General features: G+C 46.7%; 1 protein-coding gene across 6 annotated transcripts; it reads left to right on the plus strand.

Moving 5' to 3' along the window:
• The first annotated feature begins 262 nt into the window (after positions 1-262).
• On the plus strand, positions 263-15,893 carry LOC129813899 (rho GTPase-activating protein 45-like). Of its 6 annotated transcripts, none has more exons than XM_055866499.1 (22): positions 263-479; positions 1,165-1,567; positions 7,007-7,174; positions 7,289-7,373; positions 7,494-7,566; positions 7,682-7,760; positions 7,925-8,059; positions 8,293-8,354; positions 8,440-8,544; positions 8,804-8,884; positions 10,233-10,397; positions 10,586-10,723; positions 10,961-11,202; positions 11,400-11,551; positions 11,727-11,819; positions 11,946-12,023; positions 12,199-12,347; positions 12,451-12,636; positions 12,731-12,868; positions 14,087-14,334; positions 14,495-14,726; positions 15,158-15,893. In XM_055866499.1, the coding sequence occupies exons 1-22, from the start codon at positions 393-395 to the stop codon at positions 15,263-15,265; spliced, it is 3,207 nt and encodes a 1,068-aa protein (XP_055722474.1). In that variant the 5' UTR covers positions 263-392; the 3' UTR covers positions 15,266-15,893. The 6 variants fall into 6 exon arrangements, with proteins under 6 accessions (XP_055722474.1, XP_055722475.1, XP_055722476.1 ...); XM_055866500.1 differs by having other exon boundaries at positions 11,958-12,023; XM_055866501.1 differs by having other exon boundaries at positions 11,727-11,798; positions 11,958-12,023.
• Positions 15,894-16,029: the final 136 nt, after the last annotated feature.

Below are 16,029 nucleotides of genomic sequence, written 5' to 3' on the forward strand. Positions count from 1 at the left end.
CCTCGTACATGATCTAATATGGTTAATGTAATGTGCAGTTGTGGGTCTAGTTATGAAACCAATCTAATAGGTATTTTGATTAGTTGGCACTGGCACCAAAATTGGACACAATAGCCATTGTTGGCACCATCTTTAGGGTGAGAAATCATTAAATATGTACCCCTGCAGGTGTCAGTATGGCCATGCAGTTCAGTGGTCTACAGGCGTAGTGTGGACTGACCCCATCTACTAGCTACAGCCAGGAAGAAAGATAACGGGACAACCACAGAGTTCGGTACAGCCAGCCAAGCAATCCAAGCAGCACAAGGGGATTTGTAGAAGCGACGTTTGGAGCAAACTTCAATCTCAATGGAGTGAAATCTATATTAAAATAGATAGGATGCTATTTGAAAATGTTCTATAGAAAGAAAAAGGAATTAAATAAAACTTCAGTTTCAAAGAAGAGTCTTGGGGGAAACTTTGGGTCACACAACTCTTCAGTAAGTAAAGTTAACTCGCTAGCTAAACTAGCCTAGCTTTATGAAGACTATTTGCATCTCAGTCCTGGGTAGTTTGCTGAGTTTGCGCGTTTGAATAATTTCGTAATTTATATCACTGCTTGTAAAGCCCCGCGAGTTTGCGTTGGTATATACATAATTTAGCTACTAGCTAAATCTACTTGAAGTTGCATCAGGCATTGGTAGTGTAGGATAAAATAGAACGAATGTCCCTGAGGGGGAAACTGTCTTACGTTACATGTGTATTGCGTGCTAATGCCAACTTTAAGGGATTTATGTTTTGCAATGCCGCCAGGTGTGGGCGTGGCTTCCAGTCTGACACACCTGTCACCTGGCAATGATAAGTAAACTTGTCAGTGTTTGGGAATTTTCCAGTGTTGGTCATCCTCATTGAATCATCTTTCTCTTTCTGTGTTTTCCCATATGCTTTTGCATTGTGACTCATAGCCTTTCAAATTGTTTTAGAGGCACAGGTTTCTCAACAACAGTTGTCTTCATCATCAGCATCATCATCCTCTAGTCGTAACATCTGTGTCATCACTCATCACCACCATTCTAATTCTTCCCCAACTCTTTCCTCTCCTTCCTCTCTTTCTACCTACCCGGCTCTCACTCTCCCATTCCCCACTCTACCTCCCCCTTGTCCTCTGGTGTGTCTCAACACCAGCTATCTGTCCTCCAGGAACAACCCACTAGAGATGGTGGCTTGGATGTCCCCCTCCCTTTCCCTGCATCCCTCCAGGACCCCCAGGCTCCTCCCTGCCCCACTACCACCTGTCTGCTGCACCCCAGGCTGGCCACGGCCGCCAGCCCTCCCCCTGTCCTTGGAGCCTGCCTTAGACGGCCCACAGCCCTGAGTCGACATGCCAGTGCGGCTGGCTTCCCCCTACAGGCGGCTGGAGCCTGGGCCTTCAGTAAGACCCAGGGGAAAGGAGCGAGCCTTGCCCCCAGCCCCACCACAGAGGCCTTGGAGGTGGGCATCGAAGTGGAGGACATCCCCGCTTTGCTCCGGGACGTGGCTTGCTTCGCTGAGGCTGTGGAGAAACTGAAAGAAATGGTGCTGGGGGAAGGTGAGCGAGGCATTATAATGGCCAGTTTTTGACCAGTAAAAATTCAAAATTTTTGCCTATAACTAGAGTTCAGAGTTTTCTTAGTCAGGTCATATGGAAAGGAAAAAACCCTGGCCCTTAGTTATGTTGTAACATTGTGTGTGTCCCAGCCAGTGTGTGTGTGTGTGTATGCCTTGCGAAACTGAGGAAGGAAGAGGGAGTATGTCACACAAGGTACGCAGCACTATAGTATTTGTCTGGTGTGTAAACACAGCTCACAGGCTTTCCTATAACCCAGAATCCTTACATTACGAGGACTAGGGGTCGATTTGGAATTTAGCAAGCCGGGTCGTTCCACCTATTCTGTGCCTTTTCAGATGTGTAACTTGGTGCATTTTTTTTTCTTTCGATTTCACCTAATTCTAAAACTCTGTCATAAAGAGCACATGTTCAACTTAATAAAAATAAAAATCCCATCTCAAAAAAGTACTATAGTAAGTGCCTATTAAGTTCCAAATAAAGTAACAGGGTTCACGATTTCATCTTAAATCAGCCATAAATCTCCATGTGACAGGGGAAATAGAAGCTTGTTGTGTACAACAGGGAGGGGCAATTGAATGCAAGCTTAAAACATTTCTAGCCTGTCTATCTATGGGTAACATGGTTGACCTGTTATGCTCAACCCACTCAGTTTTGCACCACAAAACACCAGAAAATTGGCCAAAATAGTAAAACCAGCTCATTTGCTTTTAAACTATGCTTTGACTATTAGATGTTGAATGTTTATTTTTGAAAACATTATTTAAAAAGGAATAGTTTCACTAAATTAAAATGAGAGTTCAGTTCACGTAACAGGGTTGACCTTAAAATGAGGAACGTTTTTCACATTAATCACATTAAATAAATAAAAATCTTCAGAAATGCCTTTGTCAAAGCAACAAAAATAACTAGGGATTTACAATGATGGTGAAAACTTGGAGACATTTTGTAGTTAAGTGGTATAAATATTCCTGGAAGTCACAGAGGGTCACAGAGTGTCACAGAGGGACACAGAGGGCCACAGAGGGTTACAGAGGGCCACAGAGGGTTACAGAGGGTCACAGAGTGTCACAGAGGGACACAGATGGTCACAGAGGGTCACAGAGGGACACAGAGGGTCACAGAGGGACACAGAGGGACACAGAGGGACACAGAGGGTCACAGAGGGATAAAGAGGGTCACAGAGGGACACAGAGGGCCACAGAGGGTTACAGAGGGCCACAGAGGGTTACAGAGGGTCACAGAGTGTCACAGAGGGACACAGATGGTCACAGAGGGTCACAGAGGGACACAGAGGGTCACAGAGGGACACAGAGGGTCACAGAGGGACACAGAGGGACACAGAGGGTCACAGAGGGATAAAGAGGGTCACAGAGGGTCACAGAGGGATAAAGAGGGTCACAGAGGGTCACAGAGGGTCACAGAAGGTCACAGAGGGTCACAGAGGGACACAGAGGGTCACAGAGGGTCACAGAGGGACAAAATGCTGAATTTTGGCACTTTAGCAAGTCTTTATTCCAGCGGAGGCTGCTGCGAAGAGGACCGCTCATAGTCATTTTTATTTTATTTTTTATTTATTTTACCTTTGTTTAACCAGGTAGGCAAGTTGAGAACAAGTTCTCATTTACAACTGAGACCTGGCCAAGATAAAGCAAAGCAGTTCGACACATACAACAAAACAGAGTTACACATGGAGTAAAACAAACATACAGTCAATAATATAGTACAAAAACAAGTCTATTACAATGTGAGCAAATTAGGTGAGATAAGGGAGGTAAAGGCAATAAAAAGGCCACTGTGGCGAAGTAAATACAATATAGCAATTAAAAACACTAGAATTGTAGATTTGCAGTAGCTGAATGTGCAAAGTAGAAATACTGGGGTGCAAGGGAGCAAAATAAATAAATAAATACAGTAGGGGATGAGGTAATTGTTTGGGCTATTTATAAATGGGCTATGTACAGGTGCAGTGATCTGTGAGCTGCTCTGACAGCTGGTGCTTAAAGCTGGTGAGGGAGATAAGTGTTTCCAGTTTCAGAGATGTTTGTAGTTCATTCCAGTCATTGGCAGCAGAGAACTGGAAGGAGAGGCGGCCAAAGGAGGAATTGGCCCTGGGGGTGACCAGTGAAATACACCTGCTGGAGCGCGTGCTACGGGTGGGTGCTGCTATGGTGACCAGTGAGCTGAGATAAGGCAGGACTTTACCTAGCAGGGTCGTGTAGATGACCTGGAACCAGTGGGTTTGGCGACGAGTATGCAGCGAGAGCCAGCCAACAGGGAGCGTACAGGTCACAGTGGTGGGTAGTATGTGGGCCTTTGGTGACAAAACGGATGGCACTGTGATAGACTGCATCAAATTTATTGAGTAGGGTATTGGAGGCTATTTTGTAAATGACATCGCCGAATTCGAGGATTGGTAGGATGGTCAGTTTTACGAGGGTATGTTTGGCAGCATGGGTGAAGGATGCTTTGTTGCGAAATAGGAAGCCAATTCTAGATTTAATTTTGGATTTGAGATGTTTAATATGAGTCTGGAAGGAGAGTTTACAGTCTAACCAGACACCTAGGTATTTGTAGTTGTCCACATATTCTAAGTCAGAACCGTCCGGAGTAGTGATGCTGGGCGGGTGCGGGAAGGTGTAGGCAGCGATCAGTTGAAGAGCATGCATTTAGTTTTACTTGTATTTAAGAGCAGTTGGAGGCTACGGAAGGAGAGTTGTATGGTATTGAAGCTCGTCTGGAGGGTAGTTAACACAGTGTCCAAAGAAGGGCCAGATGTATACAGAATGGTGTCGTCTGCGTAGAGGTGGATCAGAGAATCACCAGCAGCAAAAGCGACATCATTGACGTATACAGAGAAAAGAGTTGGCCCAGTAATTGAACCCTGTGGCACCCCCATAGAGACTGCCAGAGGCCCGGACAACAGGCGATTTGACACACTGAACTCTATCGGAACAGTAGTTGGTGAACCAGGCGAGGCAATCATTTGAGAAACCGAGGCTGTTGAGTCTGCTGATGAGGATGTGGTGATTGACAGAGTTGAAAGCCTGGGCCAGGTCAATGAATACGGCTGCACAGTAATGTCTCTTATCGATGGTGGTTATGATGTCGTTTAGGACCTTGAGTGTGGCTGAGATGCACCCATGACCATCTCTGAAACCAGATTGCATAGTGGAGAGGGTACGGTGGGATTCGAAATGGTCGGTAATCTGTTTGTTAACTTGGCTTTCGAAGACCTTAGAAAGGCAGGGTAGGATAGATATAGGTCTGTAGCAGTTTGGGTCAAGAGTGTAATGGCTGGAATAGAGTGTAATGGCCGGTATGGAGTGAATGGAATGGTATCAAACAGATGAAAACCATGTGTTTGATATCATTCCATTCACTCTATTCCGGCCATTACTATGAGTCGTCCTCCCCTCAGCAGCCGCCCTCCACTGCTTTATTCATATAAACATTTGATTTATTAATTTCTCCATGTGGTCTATATGAAAGGGCACTTCATTGAATATAACAGGCTTTTAACATTCAATATTGGTGAACAATTTCTACTTAAAAATATCAAAGGGATGCAAAAGGCACTCATTTCTTGGAACGAACCAGCTAAGCCATGTCAGGGTGACTTCACTTCCTGTCCAGGCAGCTATTTTCATTGCAACTTCCTGTTCTCCAGTCTCCAAGTAGGGCGATGAGATAAGGGAGAAAGAGATAGAATGAAGGGAGGAGAGAGAGAGACTTTTCTTAGTGGGTATGAGTGTTATTACAATGTGACAACAGAGGTAGGAGTGTTAAAATCAACCACAGAACAAGAGCCAACTGATGGTACACTCACAAAGAGTTAGGCCCCTAAATAATTAGGGGTCTAAGCAGTAGTACACAGTACATTTTTCTTAAAACATTGACGTTTCAGCCCCAAACTGCATTTTGACTACATTTGAAGGTTGGTTCACGTGCTGTCCGTGTCCACCACCACTTCCTACATCAAGAGTGGCAGTGTGAGACAACAGCCCTACAGTTCCTGATTTTCACACTTTAGTCGTCTAAGGCCCAACTGAGAAACAACACACAAAAAAGGAGAAGTAGAACAGTAGCTGTGTTTCAATGACTGCTACTGGTGCTGGTTCTCTTTTTCCCCAGTAAACAGTGCTTCATTACATGGCCTCTTGCTTGATTTATTATATGTGTGTTTATACTTGTACTGTGCTGTGTGTGTATACTGCCTGTTTATGTACTATTATAAACTGGGTGGTTCGAGCCCTAAATGCTGATTGGCTGACAGCCATGGTATATCAGACCGTATATCACGGGTATGACAAACATTTATTTTTACTGCTCAAATTAAATTGGTTTATAATAGCAATACGGCACCTCGGGAGGATGACCACATGGAGAAATTAATAAGTCAGATTTTTATATGAATAAAGCAGTGGCCAATATACCACGGCTAAGGGCTGTTTCCAGGCACCCCCTGCGATGCGTCGTGCTTAAGAACAGCCCTTAGCCGGGGTATATTGGCGATATACCACACCCCCTAGTGCCTTATTGTTTAAATAACCTACATTTTCTATAACATATTGTTCCTTTGTGTGTGTGTGTGTGTGTGTGTGTGTGTGTGTGTGTGTGTGTGTGTGTGTGTGTGTGTGTGTGTGTGTGTGTGTGTGTAAGGGTTGGGGTGAATTTGAATTGGCCTCAACCTACAGGAAGCAAAATAGGAATTGAATGAAGTAGAATTTAATTCAAACCAATTCAACTAAGAAGTGAAACATGAACATTTCATTCATTTGACAAATCTTTTATCATAAGGATATGCCATTTTTTTATGGAATGAATACACATATTCCCGAGTGCTGCAGTGGTCTAAGGCACTGCATCTCAGTGCTAGAGGCGTCGCTACAGACACCCTGGTTCAAATCCAGGCTGTATCACAACCGGCTGTGATTGGGAGTCCCACAATTGGCCCAGCATCGTCTGGGTTTGGCTGGTGTAGGCCGTCATTGTAAATAAGAATTTGTTCTTAATTGACTTTCCTAGTTAAATAAAAAAATCTATTTAAATATTAGTTTGATTATAATTTAGATGTAAAACAGTGTTTTTCTTTGTCATGAGATGTTAGATTGTTCCCTTCCATACTGCCGTGTTTGATCTAATGCATTCTGGAAAATGTTTGTTCTGATATTTAACAAAAAATCTAATTCAATCCAAATTCTGCGGTGTGTACGTGCGTGAGCATATACAAGGTTAAAATAGTAATTTTTAAAGTTGTGTTTTAAAGTTGAACTTTATCACTCGTATGGTTGCCTCACTGCGCTGCTGTTACAATTGTGAATGTCACCTCAAACCAGTTTTTCATGCTTATTTCTTTATGTTTAGTTTCAGTTTTAGTTCTAGACCTATAAATAACATAGCTGTCTGTCTCTGTCTCAGACAGGCAGATAGATAACCTCTCAGACAGGCAGCTGGACCGTCGTGACCTGGCCCAGGAGTGTTTGGGAGAGGTGTTGCGTGTGTTGAGGCAGGTGATCGGTGCCTACCCCCTCCTCAACACTGTAGAGACCCTCACTGCTGCCGGAACACTCATCTCCAAGGTCAAAGGTCAGAGCTCTACTGTTAGAATTGGACACCTGTTGGAATGTGTATGGATCAAGGTGTGGGTGGTCTGTGTACTGAGAATGTACTGAGATCAAATGTGTGTATTTGTGTGTCCAGGGTTTAGTTACAAGGACAGCAGTGACATGGGTAAGCAGGACTTTGAGAAAGCCATCGAGACCATGGCTGTGGCTTTCAGTAGCAGGTAAGTGTGTGTGTGTGTGTGTGTTTCGCTTTACTATCCCTAGGATCTACATTGATAAGGTTTTTCCCATTCTCCCCCCTCTCTCCCTATTTTACACCCCTTTCCTTCTCTCCCCCTCAGTGTGTCGGAACTTCTGATGGGAGAAGTGGACAGCAGCACCCTCCTGTCTCTACCGCTAACAGAGAGGAGCAGGGTGAGTGTGTGTGTGTGTGTGTGTGTGTGTAAAAAACAAACAATGTTTTCTTTGATCGTAAAGGATGGCTCAGTCTAAGCATTTGTGTGACCTCGGAGATGGTGTGTGTGTGCAGTCTATGGAGAACCTGTATGGCTTAGACTCAGCCCAGGCCAAAGACTGTCAAGGGAGGAGTGACCAGCAGGACTGCTGCAGTAAGTACAAAATGACATGTCCTCGATGTCTAAGCATTCTGTTTCCCTTTCCAATCATGTCATACTCATACATTCTCATATGAATGTGTGTGTGTGTGTGTGTGTGTGTGTGTGTGTGTGTGTGTGTGTGTGTGTGTGTGTGTGTGTGTGTGTGTGTGTGTCAGTGCTGAGTGGAGAGCAGGTTGACCTCCTACTGCAGTGCAGTGAGGGAGGAGTGGACTCTGCTCTCTCCTATGCCAAGGCTGTATCCAGATACCTGAAGGACGTTATCAGCTATGTGGAGAAAAGGACTGTTCTGGGTGAGTTGATCACTTTGACTCATCTAATTATTCTGTCTCTTTTACTCTTCTATCTGTGTCCATCAGCAGTTGTTCTCGGCCTCTTAGGGCTTCAACTACATTACATACACCTGTCCAGTATCTAGGGGCAGAAATGGAATTGGGCCAAACTTTTTGTTGTCCATTTCAATTTCTGCTTTTTTAGTTTTCTGCTAACAAGGCAGTGTGTGAGTTTCTGTGTCTGTGTGTTCCAGAGATGGAGTTTGCCAAGGGTCTGCAGAGGCTATGTCAGTCCTGTAAGCAGAGCATTGCACAGGTAATGGGAGAACACACACACACACGGACAAACGTGCACATAAACACATAAAACTCTCCTCTCTCTTTCTCTCTCTTGCTCTCAGCTCCAGATGCCATTCTTCTCCATCTACTCTCTGGCTCTGGAGCAGGACTTGGAGCAGAGTGTGGGAGTGCAGCAAACCACTGGCTCCATACACACTGTTCTACAGGTAGATACAGTATCTCACACACACACCACAGGAGGTTGAGGGCACCTTCATTGGGGACGACGATTGTGTTAATGACTGGAGCGGAATCATTGGAATGGTATCAAATACATTAAAACACATTGTTTCCAGGTGCCTTTCCATTCGCTCAGTTCCAGCCAGTATTACCCTCAGCAGCCTGTGACACACACACACACACATACACCTACAAGGATTATTACAAGTGAAATAATGTCTCTATCTCAACCCCTGTCTGGCCCAGCCTCTGATGCAGTGTAAACAGGAGCATGAGAGGAGACGCAGAGAGCTCGGAGAGCAGTGGCAGAGGGCCCAGAGGAAACAGGTAAAGTCACTCCTATGTATTGTCCATGTTGCCTTGACATGTTAATGCCCTGCATGTGTTATCATGTCTCACTCTAATGTTATGTATGAGAAAGACGTTGATATTCCATATTTCAGTGAGAGTAGATGGTTTACCAATCGCTCTGTCAAAAGTCAAACGCCTCGGTGTCACTCTGGACCGCTCCCTCTATTTCGAACCCCACATAAAAACCATCACCAGGATGACATCACCTCTGCAATATCTCCAGGCTCCGCCCCTCGCTATCACACTCCAGCAAGGAAACTCTCATCCATGCCCTGGTCACTTCCCGTTTGGACTATTGCAACACTCTCCTCGCTGGTATCCCCACCAAACTCACCAACAGACTTCAACTGGTCCAGAACTCTGCTGCCAGAATCCTCACCAGCACCAGATCAACTGAACACATCACACCAATCCTCATCAATCTACACTGGCTCCCTGTGCAATCCTTTATCAACTTAAAGACAGTCCTCCTCACCTACAAAGCCCTCCACAACCTGGCACCCACCTACCTCTCTGACCTTCTCTCAGTCTATGCTTCTTCACGCTCCCTCCTCCTCTACTGGTCTTCTTGTCACCCCCTCATTCTGCCTCTCCACCATGGGTGCCCGGGCCTTCAGCTGCTGGAATGAGATCCCCCCCCACACATACAACATGCAGATACAATCATCTCATTCAAAAACCTCCTTAAAACACCCCTCTTCAAGGATGCCTATAACCTATAGCCTGTGTTCTATGATTCTCTGTCCTACCCTCCATTCTGTGCATTCTCACTATACCTATGTATCCCTATGTGCCCCCCCAACCCACACCCTTACCCTAAACTCTAAGCCTAAACCCTTACCCTTACCCTAAACCAGGTTCGTATCCTCTACCCAACCCTACCCCCTAAACCCTTACCTAAACCAGGTCCGTATCCTATTTCCAACCCTACCCCCTAAACCCTTACCTAAACCAGGTTTGTATTCTCTACCCAACCCTAGCCTAAACCCTTACCTAAACCAGGTTTGTATTCTCTACCCAACCCTAGCCTAAACCCTTACCTAAACCAGGTCCGTATCCTATTTCCAACCCTACCCCCTAAACCCTTACCTAAACCAGGTTTGTATCCTCTACCCAACACTTCCATCCTCTTTTATCTGTCCTATTTCATCTGGTCCTTTGATAAAATGTTTACTTTGATTGATGCAATTGGTTTTATGTACTACACTTGCTTTTAATGGCTACTTGTAATGTAAGATATCCTTGATTACCTTGAAAGGCATCCACCAAATAAAATGTATTATTATTATTTCATGTGTTTGTGTGTGTGTTTGTCTGTTCCTAGACTGATGCTGAGAGTAGCATGCGTAAAGCTCGAGGCTCGTACGTGATTCGCTGTGAGGAATATGACAAGGCCAGGGGTCGGGCAGAGGAGGAGCTACAAGGGGGAGCAGGCGGGCTTAAAGCTCTGGACCGGAAGAAGCGATTGGAGGAGGAGGCCAGAACCAAGGTCAGCTGACTAGTCTGATAGGTGCAGAGAGTGCGTCTCGAATTTAGCTTGCTTTGCATGCCAGATGGACTAAGTTTTCACTTTTCAGACCTTTTTATAGATCCTGAAGTGCCAACTCTGCCAACTCAGTTATGCCAGGCGAGCAAAATGTATCGCACCTAATGGCTGGTCCTTGTGTGTCTCTACAGGCTGAAGAGGCAGAGGCTGTGTATCGTGCATGTATATCCGAGGCGGAGGCGCGGCACCAGGAGAGAGAGCAGACTAAGGGCAGCACTCTCAGACAGATCCATGATGTCATCAGACACACAGACCACACCCTCAGATCTGTAAGTCAACTCACGCCTCTGTCAGGGAAGTAAAATCCCCCCTGCAGGTGGATTGCACTGACCAATCAAACGTCCTAATCATGACTACATCCACCTTTAGGTTTGATTATGTTTATGAAGTCTGTTCACGAGAGATCTTGGGACAGACGAAATGTGTTTATGGAAATTGTAGTTTGTCTCCATCGAATTGCTTATTCCTGGGTGTTGTAGTTCTTTACAACATGTCTCCCTCCCCAGTGCACAGTGTCGTACTATCAGCTGCTGCACATGCAGACAGCAGCGCTGCCAGTACACTACCAGACTCTGTGTGAGAGCACCAAGCTCTACGAGCCGGGACAACAGTACGCCGCTCACGCAAGACATCTACACAAGAGCCCAGAGGATGCCAGACATCTCTACACGAGCACAGAGGATGCCAGACATCTGTCGAACCCAGAGCCTGTAGCTCACTACCACTTCGAGCCCTACTCATCAAACCAGTGGGTTCACACTTGAAATCGTTTACAGTTGACCTTTCAGTGATTCATAATGTTGTCGAGATGGGAAAATACCAGGTGCAGAGAAACGTTTTGTAAGTGGCGTTAGCCTTCAAAGGGTCAGAACAGGCCAGTTAGTTGGCTATCAACTACTGTGATTTTCAGGAGGAAGCAATGTAATTTTCTCCTTCCCTCATCAGTCTGTCTGGACGCACCCGCCACAACAGCTCTAACACGGATGTACCAATCAGCACGGAGACCACACCTCCCACGGACGCACCAATCAGCACGGACACCACACCTACCACATACGAGGAGAGTGGTGCTGAGGATGGAGTCACACAGAGATGTGGTGAGTCCTGATTGACTCGTGTAAGGGGTCATCCACTTCTCTAATTGTCTAAGAAGAAGGGTAGCACACTTTTCTAACCACAGATGTGATTTATAGGAACCACGAACCAAGATTAGAAGTTTTCAGTATGGTGCTTCATTTGAAAGCTCATTGGTGGTATTTGTCCTTATTGAAGGGCAAGGTCAGCAATCACACAAGTCCTGGCCGTCAACGATGAAGGACTCGGACTGTCTTGGAGGAGTCTATGGTCTGGAGTCCTCCAGTACTGGTACCTCCTGATGTAGAAACTAGAATGTCAACCTCCAGCACAGCTACTATAGAGCCTCAGCAATTTCTAGATTACAGAAAAGGGTCCAGCGATGTATCATTCAGAATATTCAATGATATATAATAGTGTGTGTTTCAGGGCACGTACCTAAAGCCAATGAAGAACTGGAGGAACATGATGGAAACGTCACCTCGTTTGAACAGGGTAACAAACACTGTCCTCCTCAAGTCTCCGTTTCTCTGAACTCTGTCTAAATCGAGATCCACACAGAGGGAGAATTGCATGAATAGTTCAGGTTAGGATACGACCCTCTCTTTCTCATTCTGAACTTTCTCTTCTCTCTTGTTTGTCTTTTCTCTTGCTGTGTGTTCCGGGACAGAGCCAGAGATGGCCGTTCCCACTGGTCCCTTCCGGAATGTGGGAATGTCCAAGGCAGCAAAGACCCACAGACTCCGCAAGCTCCGCACACCTGCCAAATGCAGAGAGTGTAACAGCTATGTGTACTTCCAGGGTGCAGAGTGTGAGGAGGTGAGTCACACACACACACCCTAGGAGGTAGAATGTGTAATATGTCTACTCTGTTTACTGACTGTAAAGTTACTATATTATTTGCTTGTCTCCCCTCCTGCAGTGTTATCTGGCATGCCATAGGCGTTGCTTGGAGAGCCTGGCTATCCAGTGTGGCCATAAGAAGCTACAAGGTCGTCTGTCGCTGTTTGGCAGGGACTTCACGCAGGGGCTGGGAGACCCCGATGGTGTGCCTCTGGTCATCAGGAAGTGCATCACAGAGATAGAGAGCAGGGCTCTTATGATGAAGGTGCTTTTACACTTACACACAGAGTAGTACACACACACACACACACATTGAAATAATGACTTGACATATAAACTGTGTGTGTGTGTGTGTGTAGGGTATCTATCGTGTGAATGGGGTGAAGACTCGTGTGGAGAAGCTGTGCCAGGCCTTTGAGAATGGGAAAGAGCTGGTGGAACTTTCCCAAGCCTTTCCTCATGATATCAGCAACATGCTCAAACTTTACCTCAGACAGGTAACATACTGTTACATACACTCACAAAATACTCTCCCTCCACTTCTAGACTCACTATCCCTCCTTCACTCTGCATCCCACTCCCTCCCCTCACCCTCTGTCCCCTTCTTTCTCCTCTCTTCCTCTCCACCCCCGCTCACTCTGTCCTCCTCTTCCTCTCCACCCCTCTCACACTCTGTCCTCTTCTTCTCCACCCCTCTCACGCTCTGTCCTCTTCCTCTCCAACCCTCACTGTCCTCTTCCTCTCCACCCCTCACTCTGTCCTCCTCTTCCTCTCCACCCCCTCACTCTGTCCTCTTCCTCTCCACCCCTCACTCTGTCCTCTTCCTCTCCACCCCCTCACTCTGTCCTCTTCCTCTCCACCCCTCACTCTGTCCTCTTCCTCTCCACCCCCTCACTCTGTCCTCTTCCTCTCCACCCCCCACCCTCTGTCCTCTTTCTCTCCACCCCTCACTCTGTCTTCCTCTCCATCCCCTCACTCTGTCCTCCTCTTCCTCTCCATCCCCTCACTCTGTCCTCCTTTTCCTCTCCACCCCTCACTCTGTCCTCTTCCTCTCCACCCCTCACTCTGTCCTCCTTTCTCTCCACCCCATCACTCTCTGTCCTCTTCCTCTCCATCCCCTCACTCTGTCCTCCTCTCCATCCCCTCACTCTGTCATCCTCTTCCTCTCCACCCCCCACCCTCTGTCCTCTTCCTCTCCTTCCCCTCACTCTGTCCTCCTCTTCCTCTCCATCCCCTCACTCTGTCCTCCTCTTCCTCTCCATCCCCTCACTCTGTCCTCCTCTTCCTCTCCACCCCTCACTCTGTCCTCCTCTTCCTCTCCATCCCCTCACTCTCTGCCCTCCTCCTTCCTCTCCACCCCTCACTCTCTGTCCTCTTCCTCTCCACCCCCTCACTCTGTCCTCCTTCCTCTCCACCCCCTCACTCTGTCCTCCTTCCTCTCCACCCCCTCACTCTCTGTCCTCTCCACCCCCCCACTCTCTGTCCTCTTCCTCTCTACCCCCTCACTCTCTGTCCTCTTCCTCTCCACCCCTCACTCTGTCCTCCTCTTCCTTTCCACCTCTCTCTGCCCTCCACCTCCTCACTCTGTCCTCCTCTTCCTCTCCACCCCTCTCTCTGCCCTCCTCTTTCTCTCCACCCCCTCACTATTTGTCCTCCTCACTCTGTCCCCTTCTCTTCATCTCCACCCCCCTCACTTTCCCTTCTTCCCTCTCCAGCTGCCAGAGCCTATCTTTCCCTTCCATCTCTATCCATCTCTGATGGGGCTGGCCAAGGAGAGCCTGCGTTCTGCATCTCCTAGCCCAGATGGAGGTGAGGTGGCTGGGGCAGCAGTGCTGGCAGACCTGGGGGCTGAGACTCCTCTGGAGGTCCTGAATCTGGTCCACAGCCTGAGGGAGCTAATGCTAACGGAGCTGCCGCATGCTAATACAGCCACATTACGCTATATTGCACAGCATCTGTGCAGGTGAGGTGACCATGAGTAAGGCACACACACATAAAATGTAATTTTAACACAGGACATTAATCCTAACGTTTGATGAAGAACAAATAGCTCATCGTGTCCATTTCTCCTTTCTTACTCTTTCCTTCCTCCCTCTTATTTCTTCACTTTTCTCCTGTCTCAGGGTGTGTGAGTGTGAGCAGGAGAACAAGATGAGTCCCAGTAACCTTGGCATTGTGTTTGGCCCCACCCTGATGCGTCCCCGTCCCTCCGGGGCCACCGTGGCCCTGTCCTCCCTGGTAGACTACCCCCACCAGGCCCGCATCGTAGAGACTCTCATAGTCTTCTACAGCACCCTCTTCCATGACGGCTCCAACGGCACCCCAGTTTCCCCCTTAGCCCTAAGCCAGAGCCAGGTGAGTGAGGGACTGTGGGTGTAGGGTGTCATAGTGAAACAGTGTGCTGGTTCTGCTCTAGAAACAAGTGATGTGAGGAAAATACAATGATGGGCCTCGAGAGGGTGGAAGAGCGGTAGCAACCACACAAATAGAAGAGAAGGACGCATTTAAAAATATATAAATATAATTTTTTTTTAATTTAACAAGGCAAGTCAGTTAAGAACAAATTCTTATTTACAATGATGGGCTACACCGGGCCAATTGTGCACCGCCCTATGGGACTCCCAATCACAGCCAGTTGTGATACAGACTGGATTCGAACCAGGGTGTCTGTAGTGACGCCTCCAGCACTGAGATGCAGTGCCATAGACCGCTGCGCCACTCGGGCATACACACATGCACACAATTGTTTATCACATTCAACCATTTCTGCTGTGTGTTTCTCCTAGGACGGTGGGGGGGAGGAGGGGAGAGACGAGGGAGACAAGACAGACTCACAACACGACGGGGGTGAGACGCCAGACAACCACACTGAGAGACCAGTGGAATCAGACTGAGGAGGAACCCTCAACCGCAGCACCCACTGATCCTCTCTGGACCTGAACTCTTCAACAAAGAACTTCTGGAAAAAATGGAATTCAGTTTTTCAAAAGAAAAAGTACTTTAGTGAATTCTACAAATTGGAATTCATTTGGGAAATTGTAGTTGAAATGAAAGTGGTGCCAACTTACTGTTTATATGCGTTGACTACTGATGAAAACGTTAGTACACTGACTGGATAGCAGAATATCATATGCTGTTGTGTGAACGTGTTCATTTCATTGCATGACTTGAGGTATGATTTTCTAAACCAGTTTTGCCAAAATGCTGCACAAAGCTATTTGTATTGTTTTAATTACCTGGTGAGTTACCAGGAAGGATTGTGAGATTCAGTGTTGTTGTGCCTGCAATTTCCTCTTTCTGTATTCTCTCTGTATACCCCTTGTATGGTGTATTCATATGGTATGTCTATACTCCAGCCTACCATCTGCCTGTGTACTCACGCCACTGCATCAGCACTGCTGCTGGTTGGTGTGCTAGTCATTGAGATATGTTTATATTGTTACAGTTCTGACATGATCTGTTGTATATCCTTGGTGACATAAAATTCAACAGTCAAGCGCTACGCAAATGTTTGACCCCCAATGATTGTTGCTGAGATTTGACTGTTTTGCAACACAGTAACTGCAGTCACGGTAATAATGAACACAAATGTTCCGTGTGCATTCAACTTCAATCAGTTATGTGGGACATTTTTTCGAATGTGAAAAGACCTTGCCTT

The sequence above is a fragment of the Salvelinus fontinalis genome, chromosome 17, assembly GCF_029448725.1.
Source record: "Salvelinus fontinalis isolate EN_2023a chromosome 17, ASM2944872v1, whole genome shotgun sequence".
Taxonomy (NCBI): Eukaryota; Metazoa; Chordata; class Actinopteri; order Salmoniformes; family Salmonidae; genus Salvelinus; species Salvelinus fontinalis.